Source organism: Dunckerocampus dactyliophorus, chromosome 17 (genome assembly GCF_027744805.1).
Source record: "Dunckerocampus dactyliophorus isolate RoL2022-P2 chromosome 17, RoL_Ddac_1.1, whole genome shotgun sequence".
In the NCBI taxonomy this organism is placed as follows: Eukaryota; Metazoa; Chordata; class Actinopteri; order Syngnathiformes; family Syngnathidae; genus Dunckerocampus; species Dunckerocampus dactyliophorus.
In genome coordinates, this window is record NC_072835.1 from 23891061 (window position 1) to 23905321 (window position 14261).

Below are 14261 nucleotides of genomic sequence, written 5' to 3' on the forward strand. Positions count from 1 at the left end.
GGAACATCCGCAGGGGATGAATTTTCATCATCGGACATGGAATCGTGCTCACTGAGCTGCAAACCTGCGACTCAGCTTAACAAGTCAGTAGCAGGTGGCATTATTCAGGTAGATTTCTCTTGGGAGTTTCACCTCACCGTGTGATTTATTTCCATTTCATTGGTGTAGCATGAGAGCCTGGTGCATCATTGCTTTCCATAGCGCATGATGCCATACCCTGCCCAAGAAAACATGACTGGAATTACAGTTGGGTCTGAGACATCCCCGTCATTTGCATTCCACTTAAATACCGCAAACAGGTTTTGCCCTGTCCCGACACCGAGCTGTCTGCAGACGCTTCACCACGCCGTACCAGCCACCTCCGACAGCGTAAGTGGTTGACATGCTTATCGCTATGAATGTGCAATACTGGTAATTTTGCAGTTCTCAGGTTTTCATGTGTGGTTCAAACCGAAATGCTGTTAAGCAATATTGAGAAGCTTCACATGTTGGTCCCTTTACCAACTTTGCTTAGGTATGTTATAGATCAGGGGTGTCCAAACTTTTTCCAGTGAGGGCCACATACTAAAAAATGAAAGGATGCAGGGGCCACTTTGGTACTTTGTGAACCAACACGTGCATGTATGCACTTTCTTTTCCTAATATTTTGACTTTATTCCCATGTTATAGATTTTCCCCCAAACTTACAACTTTATTCATTGTTTTTGACTTTTAAAACTTTTTTTTCTTTAATATTTCAACTTCATGCAACTAAAATGACATTTTTCCTCATATGATGACTTTATTCTTGTGAAATGATGGCTTTTTTACCTTGCTAGATAACAACTCTTCTCTTAATATTTGGACTTTTGTTTGATTTTCCCATTTTTGCAGCTGTTGTTGTTGTTTTTTTATTTCCTTGTTAAATTACATTTTTAGACTGTGCTGCGGGCTGATAAAATCACAGCCGTGTGCAGCAAATGGCCCCCGGGCCACACTTTGGACACCCCTGTTATAGATTGTTTGGAATTATGTTCTACATTTTTCAATTTTTGAAAGCGAAGGGTAAATTTGCAAAAATGACATTTATAGTTGACGGCGCGCTGGCTCACTTCACTTCCCTCCAGACGTTAGCAGCACGGGTGTCACTGCTGACTCCGGCCTGAAAGGTGACAACAGGTGAAGGCTGCTGTGAAAGCCGCTTTCTTCCAGCTTAGGCACCTTTTCTGTCCCGTGCTGACCTTGAAAAAGCCTTCATCAGTTCCAGGATCGACGACTGCAACGCCCTCGATATTGGACAAAATCAATCCCTTCTCCGCAGACGTCAGCTGGTACAAATGCTGCTGCTCGCCTCCTCACCAGCGCCTCAAAACACGGCCATGTTACCCCCATTCTCTTCTCTCTACACTGGCTGCCACTTGGCTTCAGGGTGGATTTTAACCTGTTTCTGTTTGTGGTCCAGGCCATTAAAGGGATAGTTGGGATTTTTTGACATGAAGTTGTATCCCCATCAGCGGTGTAGTACATCGACAGTACCCCCCCCACATTTTGTCCCACGAGTCCAGTTCTGGTCGGATTTCCGAGACGAGGTACGTATACCCGCTTAGCTTCTCAAAACAATAAAGGCTTGTTCAAAAGGGTCATACATTTGCATCATAAAAATGCCTCCTCGAAAAAAAATCTGACCTCACAAATCGCTTTGTGGAGATGATGCGAGCGTCTTCATCACATACGCAAGAACGGAGAAGCGACAGCGTGCAGGAATATGGCGGCAAACAAATATAATGCCAAGCGATTTTTTTCGAGGAGACACTCTTTTGAACGCATATTGTTTTAAGAAGCCAAACTCTTCACTTAAATGATCCAGCAACTCACGTAAATCCAACCAGAACCGGACACGCGGGACCCAGTGGTGGGGTAAGTCACTCTTGATGTACTACAACTATCTTTTAATGGTTTCACTCCATCCTACCTGTCCGACCCGCAGACTGTTTACCAGCCAGTCAGGGCGGTGCACTCCTCCGAGCAGGTTACTCTCGTGGTCCCGACGTCCAAGATGTAGGAAATGGGGAGATCGCTCATTTGCTGTGTCTGCTCCTGGGCTCTGGATCTCACTTCCACCTGGTCTACGGTCTATAACTGAACTATCACTTCTTAAACCACAGCTACTCAAACATAGTCTGAGTTTAAATTACAGTATGTTGTCTGTGCTGCTGCATACACGTATCTTATTTCTGTTTTCATGACGTTGTGTAAAGCACTTTGTAAACTGGTTGGCTGTTGGTAAGGCACCATACAAATAAATACTGATTGATTGATTGATTGAGCTCTCACAGTTCAATCTCATTTCCAGAAGTGACGCCATCGGAGTACTATCACTTAGCTACACAAGCAGAGCGGTGTACGAGACGGAGGATGTTTACAGTGATTGTAGCCAAGGTTTGAGTTATGTGTCAATAGTTTTCGGGGAGACAAGAAGGGAGAAACATTCAGTGATGAAAAAGAGAAATAGAGAACTTCCAGAACACGGACTTAAGCCTTAAGACATGGAGATGAAGATTGGTCGCTTTCAAAACACCAAACCACACACCCGTCCATCCCCACGACGCGGCGCGAGTCTACCTGGTTGATCGTGCCAGTAGCATGTGCTTGTCTCAAAGATTAAGCCATGCAAGTCTAAGTACACACGGACCTGTACAGTAAAACTGTATGGTTTACAGAGTGTAAATGACTCTGGCGTTGCTTATCCTTCAATTATTGTTTTAGATTGGCTTCCTAATGAGCATAAAGGGGTCTTTAAAGCCTGATTTACTTTATATTTTGTCGCCGTCCCCACAGTAAACATACATATGGCTGTGAAACGATGTTTATATAACATGTATAATGTTTTACAGCCTTGTTGCTATCATGGAATAGTGTTTAAAAACATTATGTGACCAAGACATTCTGTGGCAACTTTGATGTCATTCTTCTCGTCTTTTCTTTTCCTGTGTACCGGCGGAATAGTATCCTTTTTCAAAATACGTTTATACTGTACTTTCAAGCCAAACGCTTCTTGTAAAGGTGTTCCTTCATAGCAGTCGTCAGTGAAATGATCACTGCAAAGAACAGAACTGGAGGTGGGCGTCCATCGATCTCTGGTTGTCAACGCTTCGGCATGACTATTATTTAGATGAAAACGATACCGAACCAAGTCGACAATCTACCTCAACAAGCGTTTGTGTACTCTGGTGGAAAGGTGTCACACCCCGATGATGTCACGTCCGGAATGAGGCTGAACTGCGAGAGCAAGTTCGTCATATCCAACATACTGACAAACAAAAACAACATATTTAAGCAAAGCTGATTCATGTCAGGGACCGTTTAACTCGAATAACAAAGGGTTGCAATGAATACAGCCTCCCACTCCGTAGGACGCTCATCCTAGGCAAACATGGCATCCGTGTCGGTCAGCTCCCGCTTTATCAAGGCTGCACGGGAGCACTATATGAGCCTGTCTCAGGGAGACAAATGTCAGGTGACTTATATCTGGATCGACGGCACCGGAGAGGGACTTCGCAACAAAACCCGGACCCTCGACACTGAACCGAAAAGTGTAGAAAGTGAGTACTCTCTTTACGTCTTCACTTTTGTTTTCCATGCAGAAGGCATCTAAATATGTCGTGCTAAAAGGAAAAAAAAACATTATCTCTTGCATGCAATCGTTAGATATTCCTGAGTGGAACTTTGATGGGTCAAGCACATCCCAGTCCAAAGACTCCGACAGTGACATGTACCTCATACCGGTGCGCATGTTCCGAGATCCATTTACCCGTGACCCCAACAAACTGGTTCTCTGCGAAGTCCTTCGATACAACCGCCTTCCTGCAGGTACCTTTTTTTGGCGCATTCTCGCACCCCGGAAGAGGAGCTCTGCAAGTGTGTTTGATTTGTTTAGAAACAAACCATAGAACGAGCTGCAAGAAAGTGATGGACCAGGTCAAAGAGCACAAGATATGGTTTGGCATAGAGCAGGAATACACGCTCTTAGGAACGGATGGACATCCGTTTGGTTGGCCCCAAAATGGATTCCCAGCACCCCAAGGTCAGTACATTACTATATGCAGTACACTCTTGTCTTGCCTTGTCTTCTTTGCAAAAACCTCAGGTCAGTCAGACGGCAAGTGTGTTGTTTTGTTTTATGTCACCCCACAGGTTTAATAAAAGGCTTAAAGGGGACCTATTATGCTTTTCCTCTTTTCTGACCTGTAAACGTTGTTACAATGTCGTATTGTCGTGTTAAACGTTGCCATCGTGGCAGATAATGAGGTTTGCGCATTTGGAAGCGAGACCTGAAAGCAGTTTTGGACGGCTCAGTGGAGTCACTGCAACCTGGACTTCCTTGTATGGGCATGCCCAGCACCCGCGCCCTGCTTCGCTCTGTCCATGGTGTGAGCACATCGAGCAATGGCTCCCAGGAAGTGCTTGTTGGGGTGTCCCTAAAGAGGCGAGCATCAGGCAGGAGTGGTTGGAGTTGCTGATTCCTGGCCAGCAAGAGGAAAATATGCTCATCTGTCAACGGCGCTTCACACGGGACTGTTTTGTGAACACGGGCCAATACGACGCCGGACTATCCGCCAATTTGTTGCTGAAGTCCAACGCCTTTCCAACGTTACTTGGTTGTGTTGAAAAGTCACAAGAGTAAGCTGTAAGCAACAATTTTGTGTAAGTAATCGGACAAAAGGGGTTCGGCAGCTGTCCGGAATTCCTCGGGAGCGCTCGGGAGTTGGACCGATCACAGCGGAGCGGGCTGGAAGGCGGCCGGGGGTGGAGTAAATTACACAGACCGTTTGGGCGGGAGGGAGGAAACACTGCAGGAAGAGGTGCAGAAAGCTTCCTGTGTGGGTTATGGTGTGAGTGGTGTGGTGTGAGTCCACGACCCAATACAAGAGTATAATAGGTCCCCTTTAATAGATCTTCCTTGACCAAACTAGATCAGGCTTAACCGCAGATATTGCTGACCTTCTGGAGAGTTTTGCAACAAACATCCATACATTTATCTATCCATCCATCCAACCATCCTTCTTTAAAGGTCCCTACTACTGCGCGGTGGGGACAGACAAAGCCATTGGACGGGACATTGTGGAGTGTCACTACAAGGCGTGTCTCTACGCAGGGATCAAAATCTTTGGAACCAATGCGGAAGTGATGCCATCCCAAGTAAGAGCGGAGAAACATTGGCTGTGTAGATGTACTGGATGTGGTTAAGAAAGACAGGGCCAGCGTACAACAAGACCATTGTGCTCAAATGCCTGATAATCCCATCATATTAGGATTTTATTGCCATAATTCTTGTAATATTAGGACTTTATTCCCATATTCATTCTTTCTTGTTTGCTTTAATATGATATTTAATTCATATTTTTCCTCATATTACCTTATTTTGAAATTATGACTTTTTTTCTGTTGATATTTTCACTTTATGCTCTTGTAAAATTACTGTTCATCTTTCCATTTATGTTATTTTTGTTGTTTAACACATTTTGTCTTCAATAATTCAGCTCTTTGCTACTAAAATGACACTTTTTCTTCATATTACAAGTTTATTCTCATAAAATTGCAACTTTTTTTCCGGTTAAAATACAACCTTTTTCTCTTCATATTTTGACTTTATTCTCATCAAATCACACCTGTTTTTCCAATCCAATTTAAATGATTTATTATCAAAGTTTTTATTTTTTTCCCTAACTACATTTTTTACTCATAATATTGACTTTATTCCCATATTGTAACTTTAAAATAACACCTTTTTTTCTTTATTATATCAACGTGATGCTATGAAAATGCCTTTCTTTTTCCTCATATTACGTTATTCTCCTAAAACTATGATTGCAACTTTTTTTTTAATATTCAGATTTTATTCTTGAAAAATTACTGCTGACTTTTTTTTTTTTTTATTTGTGCCTCTGTTTTTTTTGTTGTTGTTGAATTCTATCTTTAGAATGTGCCACGGGCCAATAAAAGAACAGTTGTGCGCCACAAATGGCCCCTGGGCAGCACTTTGGACCCCCCTGCGCTAAACCCTATAATAGGCCTATCAGAGTTACAGTATAAACACATGTTAAGTTCCGTTTTACACGTGAAGTAACAATCATACAGGCTTTTCCCCTGCGGATAGCGCCATCTAACTACTTTCTATTGACGTTAACATCAACTAAACAAATGATTTACACTTTGAAGCAGAGAAAACAAACGTGTGAAATGTGCAAAAAGGCACAGTGCCCCTTGACACGGACACTGTGTCAATGAGGTTCATTCTGTTGTTTTCAGTGGGAGTTCCAGGTGGGCCCCTGCGAGGGTATTGAGATGGGGGATGAGCTGTGGGTTGCGCGCTTCCTGCTGCACCGTGTGTGCGAAGACTTTGGGGTCATCGCAACACTGGACCCCAAACCCATGAAGGGAAACTGGAACGGCTCTGGGGCACACACCAACGTCAGCACCGAGCAGATGAGGGAAGAAGGAGGACTGCAGTGAGTAAACAATACTCGGTCATTTGGCAAAGCCTGGACGTACAGTTTGACTTCCTGTTACTCTAAAGCAGGAGTCTCAAACTTTTTTGCGGCCCGCTAAGTCACATTTTGCGGCCCGCGACTTGATAGGAAAGACTACTGTAAATGCGGCCCGCAAGATCTAAATTAAGTCAATGATGCTCACAGGGTTGCTCGATATCAGCTCTTAAATGAAAGTTTAATTTAAGAGTTGATATCTAGCAACTTTCATTTTTTCTTGATAATAACCAAAATTAGACGTGTTTCTTGCAGTATACCTGATATCGTTATTGATATTATCTTTATCGTGAGCCTTACTCCCAATACTTGATGAGGCCCAGCCTCACCCAGACTCTACCTCCAGTGGCCCCCTGGTAAATTGAGTTTGAGACCCCTGCTCTAAAGCGTCCCGTTTTGCAGCGCAAGCAATTTTCCACGTCCCTTCTGATGACAGATACATCGAGCAGGCCATCGAGAGGCTGAGCAAAAGACACATGGAGCACATCAAGGTGTACGATGCGCACGGGGGCCAGGACAACTTGAGACGCCTCACGGGTCGTCACGAGACCTCCAATGTCAACGAATTCTCCGCCGGGGTCGCCAACCGAGCCGCCAGCATCCGCATTCCTCGCCAGGTGGGCCAAGACAAGAAAGGCTACTTCGAGGACCGCCGCCCCGCAGCAAACTGCGACCCGTACCTTGTGACCGAAGCCATAGCGCGCACCTGCCTGCTGGATGACGTGGAGCAAGTCAAGGGCAGTTAGACGAGGCGGCCGATTCTCACCTAGCCTGTCATCTTCTCTTCTGGCATTTAACACAATATTACATAATATCATTTTGGTATACTTCTTCTCACATCATTTATTAACTATCGTTTTTAAAGCGTGATTTGGTGTGATCTGTGTCTAAAAGTACACGCGGTTGTTGGACTATGGTTGTGTGTATTACATGAAAAAAACACGTTATATAGAATTAATATGAATACCCTCAGGTAGCATTTACGTGTCCCTGATTGCCTACTTCCAAAATATGAAACAAAAACCTTTTTTTGCTGTGAAATCAGGGCACACATATTAACCCGTGCATTGTGAAATAGCGGTGATATCAGAAATGATCCTGGATGATATGAATGATCACTGTCGAGGTTGTTGAATCCCCATGCACACAACAAATGTGGCATACACCTGATCCAATACAATCATTCAAAAAGTCAGCTGGGATAGGCTCCAGCATGCCCCCGCGACCCTAAAGAGGAGAAGTGGCATAGAAAATGAATGGATGGATAAAAAAAGGCATGAAAAAATACTTAAAATACATAATATTAAACAATCGTATAATTATAAATGATGCTTATATAATGACATGTCCTGGTGTGGTAACAAAAAAAAGCACATTTTCAAGGATTGCAGTACTTTAAATGCCCACCAGAGGGCGGTGTTGACTTTGTTCACCATCACCAAGATGGCTGCATGTGTGTTCAGCTTCAGCCTGCTAAAGTAGTGATGACCGGATATCTGTTTTTTTTTTAAGTTGTTGATTAAATAATGCATATTTAATATTCAATTTATTCTCCCTCCCAGCATTTTCAGAAAAATGTGGTAGCCGTGGCCTCCCCAAAAAAAACGTATTGTAATGCCCCTGGTTGTGGGGAAGGAGAGACTCACGTCGCCGATGCACTTCAATCGCTTTATTCACAGTGGAGAACTTTGCAACAGTTCACATTCACAACAGGGCTGCTGTAGGCCACAACCCACGCCAACATCCACAACAACTCCAACTTTCCCCCACACTTCTCAACACCCCCACCTCTTGCTCGTGACGTCGCACCGCCACTTTCCAAGCCCCGCCCCTTAAAGGCCCAGGAACACAAGTCACAGATATTACACTGCCCCCCTCTTTAATAAACCCCTCGCCCCGAGGGGTCAACAACAAAATCCCCAAACCTTGGCGGCCTCCGCCTCTGTCTCTGTGGCCGGCCCTGGCTTGACTCCTGTGCGCCTCCCCTTGGCGCCAGCGGCTGAACAAGAACAACTGTGGTGGGACCCGGTGAACTTGAGTCCACCCCACGTCCCAAGCCAGCTGGTGAAGCAGGCTCTGCCTCGAACTGGGGAACATCCCGGCCCCTGTAAGGTGCCAACCGGTCCCGGTGCAGGGCAACTCTTCTGCCTCTAGGGGGAACTGCAACTCTGTAGACTACTTCCCCCACCCGCTCTAGCACCCTGCACGGTCCATCCCAATGACTGTCTAATTTAGGGCAACGTCCTTTTTTCCGTTTGGGCGTGAAAACCCAAACCAGCTCACCCGGCTGAAAGTCACGCCCCTTGCTGCGCACATCATGGTTCCTCTTCTGCCTCATACCAGCCTTCTGTAGCTGACCTCGAGCAAAGGCATGCGCCGCTTCCAGCCGATCCTGCAACTTCCGGGCATACTCCAGTCCCGGCCGGTCCTCTGCACTGCCTGGTGGCCTCCCAAACGCCAACTCCGCCGGTGTCCGGATCTCCCGGCCCAACATCAACAGGGCAGGAGTACAGCTTGTGGAACTCTGGACTGCTGAACGGTAGGCCATCAACACTAAAGGAATGTGCCGGTCCCAGTCACGCTGATGGTTAGAGGTGAGGATGGCCAGCTGCTGCTGCATAGTGCGATTAAACCGCTCCACTAGGCCATCACTTTGCGGGTGCAGGGGCGTGGTGCGAGTCTTTTGCATATCCAGATGCTCACACAGGGCAGCGAACACTCTGGACTCGAAATTCCTGCCCTGGTCACTGTGGAGGATGTCCGCAGTGCCAAACCGACTAAACATGCCTTCCAGGAGCGCATCTGCCACAGTCTCTGCTTCCTGATCTGGCAGCGCATATGCTTCCGGCCATTTAGTGAAGTAGTCCATTGCACACAGCACATACTTGTTCCCTCTGTCCGTTTCAGGAAAAGGCCCCATAATGTCCACGGCTACCCTCTCCATAGGCGCCCCGACCCCTTGCTGCTGGAGTGGTGTGTGCGACTGGTCCTGGGGCCCCTTGTACGCTGCACACTGGTCACAGCGCCGGCAGAAGTCCTCCACATCTCGTCGGTGCTGACCCCAGTAGAATCCCTGGCGCAGCCGTCTGAGGGTCTTTGTGCTCCCGAAATGGCCTGACCCGGTGCCTCCATGACATGCTCTCAGCACCGCCTCCCTGAGAGCTACAGGCACCACCACCTGCCACCTCTCTTCCCCAGTCGCTGGCTCCTTCCAAGCACGCTGCAACACGCCATCCTTGATGCGCAGCACTGCAAACTTGCTCCACAGGCCCTTTGTGCCAACCGACAGTCCCATCGCGCTCTCCCAAGTTGGCCTCCTGCCACTCTGGACCCACTGTCGCACCGGTTTGAGATCGGCGTCCTCTTCCTGCTTGACCGCCCACTCTGCAGCATCCACTGCCTCCAGCGTGCAGCATGACGGTCCACCAGCTGTTTCATCACCGCACAGCTCCTTTTCTCTGGCGTCGCGCCGGTCGCAGTAGCTGCAGCCGTCCACAGCACACGGCCGCCGGGAAAGGCCGTCAGCGTTAGCATGCTGAGTACCTGCTCTATGGATCACACTGAAGTGGAAGGATTGCAGCTCCTCTAACCATCGCGCCACCTGGCCTTCCGGTTCTCGGAAGGTCATCAACCACTGGAGTGCTGCATGATCAGTTCTAATGGTGAAGGGCACGCCACAGAGGTAGTACTTAAAGTGGCGTGCAGCCAGCACAACAGCCAACAGTTCACGCCTGGTCACACAGTAGCGCCGCTCACTTTTATTGAATGTTCGGCTGAAGTAGGCTACCACCTGTTCACCTTCTGGCCCCACCTGCGATAACACCGCCCCCATGCCGACATTGCTAGCGTCCGTGTCCAGCACAAAGGGCAAAGCTGGGTCTGGAGCGGTGAGGACAGGAGCGTTCGTGAGGGCCCTCTTGAGGTTGGAAAACGCCTCCTGACAGTCTGGCGTCCATGCGAAAGCCTGGCCGTTCTGGAGGAGGCGAAACAAGGGTGCACCGATGCAGGAAAATCCCTTCACGAACCTCCGGTAATATGAAGCTAGGCCCAAGAAACTCTTGAGCTGCTTTTGGTCTCTCGGGGCCGGCCAGTCTCTGATGGCGCTGACTTTCTCCTCCAGTGTGCTGATACCACTTGCATCCACCTTGTGGCCCAGGAACGCCACCTCTCGCCGCATAAAATGGCACTTCTCAGGATGCAGCTTCAGTCCAGCCGCCGCAATCCTCCCCAACACTAGCCTCAGGGAATCTAGTGCGGCCTGGAAGGACCTCCCATGGACGAGGACATCGTCCAGGTACACTAAACACTGCTGCCTGGGAATATTTGCAAGCACAGTGTCCATCAGCCGCTCAAAAGTCCCTGGTGCATTGCAAAGTCCAAAACTCATGACCTTGAATTGCCAGTGCCCCCTGGTGGTGCAGAACGCGGTCTTTGGTCTTGACTCAGGGGTGAGGGGGACCTGCCAGTATCCACTGCGCAGGTCGAGCGATGAGAACCACGCGGACCCAAACACCAGGTCCAACGTCTCATCAACCCGAGGAAGCGGGTAACAGTCCTTCCTCGTAACCTTATTCAGCGGTCTGTAGTCCACACAGAACCGCGGCCGAGAGCTGTTCTTCCTGGGGACCATCACAACGCCTGACGCCCACGGACTGTCAGAGGGCTCGATGATCCCCGCCTCAAGCATGGCCTGGATCTCTTTATCAGCCGCCTCCTGCCGGACCATGGGCAGGCGACGAGGCCGCACCTTCACTGGACGTGCGTCCCCCAGTGTCGATATGGTGTTCAACAAGGTGCGTGAGGCCCACCTCATTTTCATTGAGGGCAAAAATGTCTTTAAAGTCCCACAGCACTTGCCACAACTGCTCTTGCTGACCAGCATCTAGGCCAGTGCAGTTCTTTTCCCAGATGGATCAGATTGGCTCCATCCGGTCCTCCACAGTAGGCAGGCTGGGTGGCACTGCCCCCCACTTTGGACCAAGCCTCTCAGGGCTAGCAAACTCTACCCGTCTACTCGCCAGCTGCTGTGGTGTCGCCCCCTGCTGGGCACAAGCCCTCTTGGCTGCTCTGGTGTCGCCCCCCTCTGGCGACGGGACCTCTTCAGGCGAGCGGACTCTGCCCCTGTCAACGACGGCTGCTCTGTTGTCGCCCCCCTGTGGGGACGGGACCTCTTCAGGCGAGCGGACTCTGCCCCTGTCAACGACGGCTGCTCTGGTGTCGCCCCCCTCTGGGGACGGAACCTCTTCAGGCGAGCGGACTCTGCCCCTGTCAACGACGGCTGCTCTGGTAACGATAACACCGCCTACCTGTGCGGATCAGATGGGGTCTCACTGTGCACCGCGATGTCTGCAACCGCGGTGTCAATGGACGCTGCTGCAGTCCGTTGAGTGGGGCTGATAAGCTTCACACGCTGACCCCCTGGCAGGATAATCACTGCAGCTCCCAGGTCCACCACACAACTTGCAGCCTTCAGGAAGTCCCGGCCTAATATGCATGAGTCGCACACATCTGCCACCCAGGCCACAAAGGACTTAGAGAGACCCCCTAGGACAAACTTGAACTTCCCTTTTCCTTTCATCTGGGCTGTCTCCCCGGTCACTGTTCTCAGCCTTGTCAAGGTTGGCTCTATAACGGTTCCCACTGGAACGATGTCAGACCTTACTATCGTGGCCGAAGAACCAGTATCCACCAGGGCCGTGCAGGCAACATCTCCAATCTGCACACAGACATGACAGGGGTCTCCCACCTCCGTCCAGCCCACAGCCACAACAGCTGTATCGTCAGTGTGCTGGTCCCTGCACGCAACCCCCGCGTCTGCAGGCGGAAGTTCCCGGTTGACCACTGAAAGGGCCCGTGCCATCCGGGCTACACGGGCCCCTTCCCGTTTCCCCACGCGTCTTTCAACTTGGGGCAGCGGCGCAGCAGGTGACCTGGTTGACCACACCCCCAGCAGGTCATGGGGCGCATGCGTCGGTCACCCCCTTCCTCACGCTGGGCTGAACGGGCCATTACTGCAAAGACCAGTTCCTCCACCCACGGCGGCCTTTTCTCCATCCCTTCTGCCACTATCGCAGCCGAAACAGGGTGGGACGGCGTCTGCAGCGCCCCCTTGGCTGCAATCTCCCTCTCCATGGCGAGCGCAAGGGCCTCATCCAGAGTGGTGGGGTGGGCGAGCTGGACATGCAGGCGCAGCTCGTCTGGTCTCAGTGCTTGGACGAACTGGTCACGAATCAGCTCGCTCTGGATTGAGCCCGGCATCCCTGCATATGCATGCCGACCCAGGGCCTCGATGTCATGGGCGAGGCAACGAAGCTGCTCACCTGGCTGACGCTCACGGTGCTTGAATTCACAGCGTGTGGTGTCTTTAACATTACACACCCCGAAACGCCTGTGCAGTGCGCCCACTAGCGTGCAATAATTAAGCCTCTCTTCCGGGCCCAGCAGCAGTAAGCAGGACGCAGCGTCATCTGTCAACGATAATGCCAGCAGCACCGCCTTCAACGTCTCAGTCCAGCCTGCTGCATCAGCCACAAGCTCAAACTGTGCCTTATAGGCTTCCCACCTCCCTTTGCCAGAGAATTTCAGTGCTTTCATAAGGTCCCACATGTGCTGATGGGCGCCGCCATGTTTGTTCCTCTCCGCGTCTTGACGCAGCTCCAACATGGCCGCCGCACTCTCATTTTGGCGGGAAACGCCGGAGTCATGGAGTCCGTGCTCCGCGAACTTTGTCTCATGCATGCTTATTACACACTCGCCGTCTTCCTCTTTCACCGTCGGTCGAGCGCCGAACTCACCAGGCATTTCAATCAAGCACTGGTCAGCTCCCTCCTTCACCTTCGGTCGAGCGCCGAACTCACTGGGCATGCTCCCCCCACAACAGCGGTCGTGCAGCGGGGTTGAAACCGAAACTTCTGACACCAATGTAATGCCCCTGGTTGTGGGGAAGGAGAGACTCACGTCGCCGATGCACTTCAATCGCTTTATTCACAGCGGAGAACTTTGCAACAGTTCACATTCACACCAGGGCTGCTGTAGGCCACAACCCACGCCAACATCCACAACAACTCCAACTTTCCCCCACACTTCTCAACACCCCCACCTCTCGCTCGTGACGTCGCACCGCCACTTTCCAAGCCCCGCCCCTTAAAGGCCCAGGAACACAAGTCACAGATATTACAGTATGTACTAAAAACACGCACAGTGGGTTTTGACCAAGGCAGGTCATTTCTTGTAAGTTTTTTTCTGTAAAACAGAAATATAAACGTAGCATCAACATACACATTATATACTGCAACATAACCCCACATATAAGAAAAGGTGAACATTAGCATGTGTTCAGATAGCACAGCAGCTACAATCTCCAAGCTAGACACAACTGGCATCACAAGTAGCATACTTAACTCAACAATACTGCTGTGTAAAACACTACATTGCACACATGTATCATATAAATATAGCTGAGTTACTTACAGACGCATAGTCTCCAAGGCACAAGCGTGTCGAGTAGCAATCAAGCCGTGTTGAATAGCAAAATCAGTGGATTATTCAATGAATTGTTGCGTCCGCCAGGTGTCGCCAAACATCAACATCCATAAAACACCACATATCAAATGAACTCACTCAATGCTAGCCGTTTTTTGACTGATCTTTCAAGGCACACAGACCATTGTGTTTTATAGCTATATAAGCATGGAAAAGAAAGATTAGACTCCCGTCCTTCATCAGAAAATAAAAGTT

The 14261-nt window shown here is 49.4% G+C and overlaps 1 protein-coding gene across 4 annotated transcripts; it reads left to right on the forward strand.

Annotated features, from left to right (window-relative positions):
• Positions 1-318: 318 nt before the first annotated feature.
• LOC129170515 (glutamine synthetase-like) lies at positions 319-8754 on the forward strand. Of its 4 annotated transcripts, none has more exons than XM_054758240.1 (7): positions 319-369; positions 3393-3581; positions 3688-3849; positions 3917-4063; positions 5051-5178; positions 6289-6488; positions 6961-8754. In XM_054758240.1, the coding sequence occupies exons 2-7, from the start codon at positions 3413-3415 to the stop codon at positions 7268-7270; spliced, it is 1116 nt and encodes a 371-aa protein (XP_054614215.1). In that variant the 5' UTR covers positions 319-369; positions 3393-3412; the 3' UTR covers positions 7271-8754. The 4 variants fall into 4 exon arrangements, with proteins under 4 accessions (XP_054614215.1, XP_054614214.1, XP_054614212.1 ...); XM_054758239.1 differs by having other exon boundaries at positions 350-2110; XM_054758238.1 differs by having other exon boundaries at positions 351-369; positions 1107-3581.
• Positions 8755-14261: the final 5507 nt, after the last annotated feature.

What these genes read in the sequence shown, in the direction of transcription:
- LOC129170515 (XM_054758240.1), top strand. Translation starts at nt 3,413, where the DNA reads ATGGCATCCGTGTCGGTCAGCTCCCGCTTTATCAAGGCTGCACGGGAG. An exon ending in ATACAACCGCCTTCCTGCAG is followed by an intron (nt 3,850 to 3,916) that starts GTACCTTTTTTT and finishes TGATTTGTTTAG; the next exon opens with AAACAAACCATAGAACGAGC. An exon ending in AGGGAAGAAGGAGGACTGCA is followed by an intron (nt 6,489 to 6,960) that starts GTGAGTAAACAA and finishes TTCTGATGACAG; the next exon opens with ATACATCGAGCAGGCCATCG.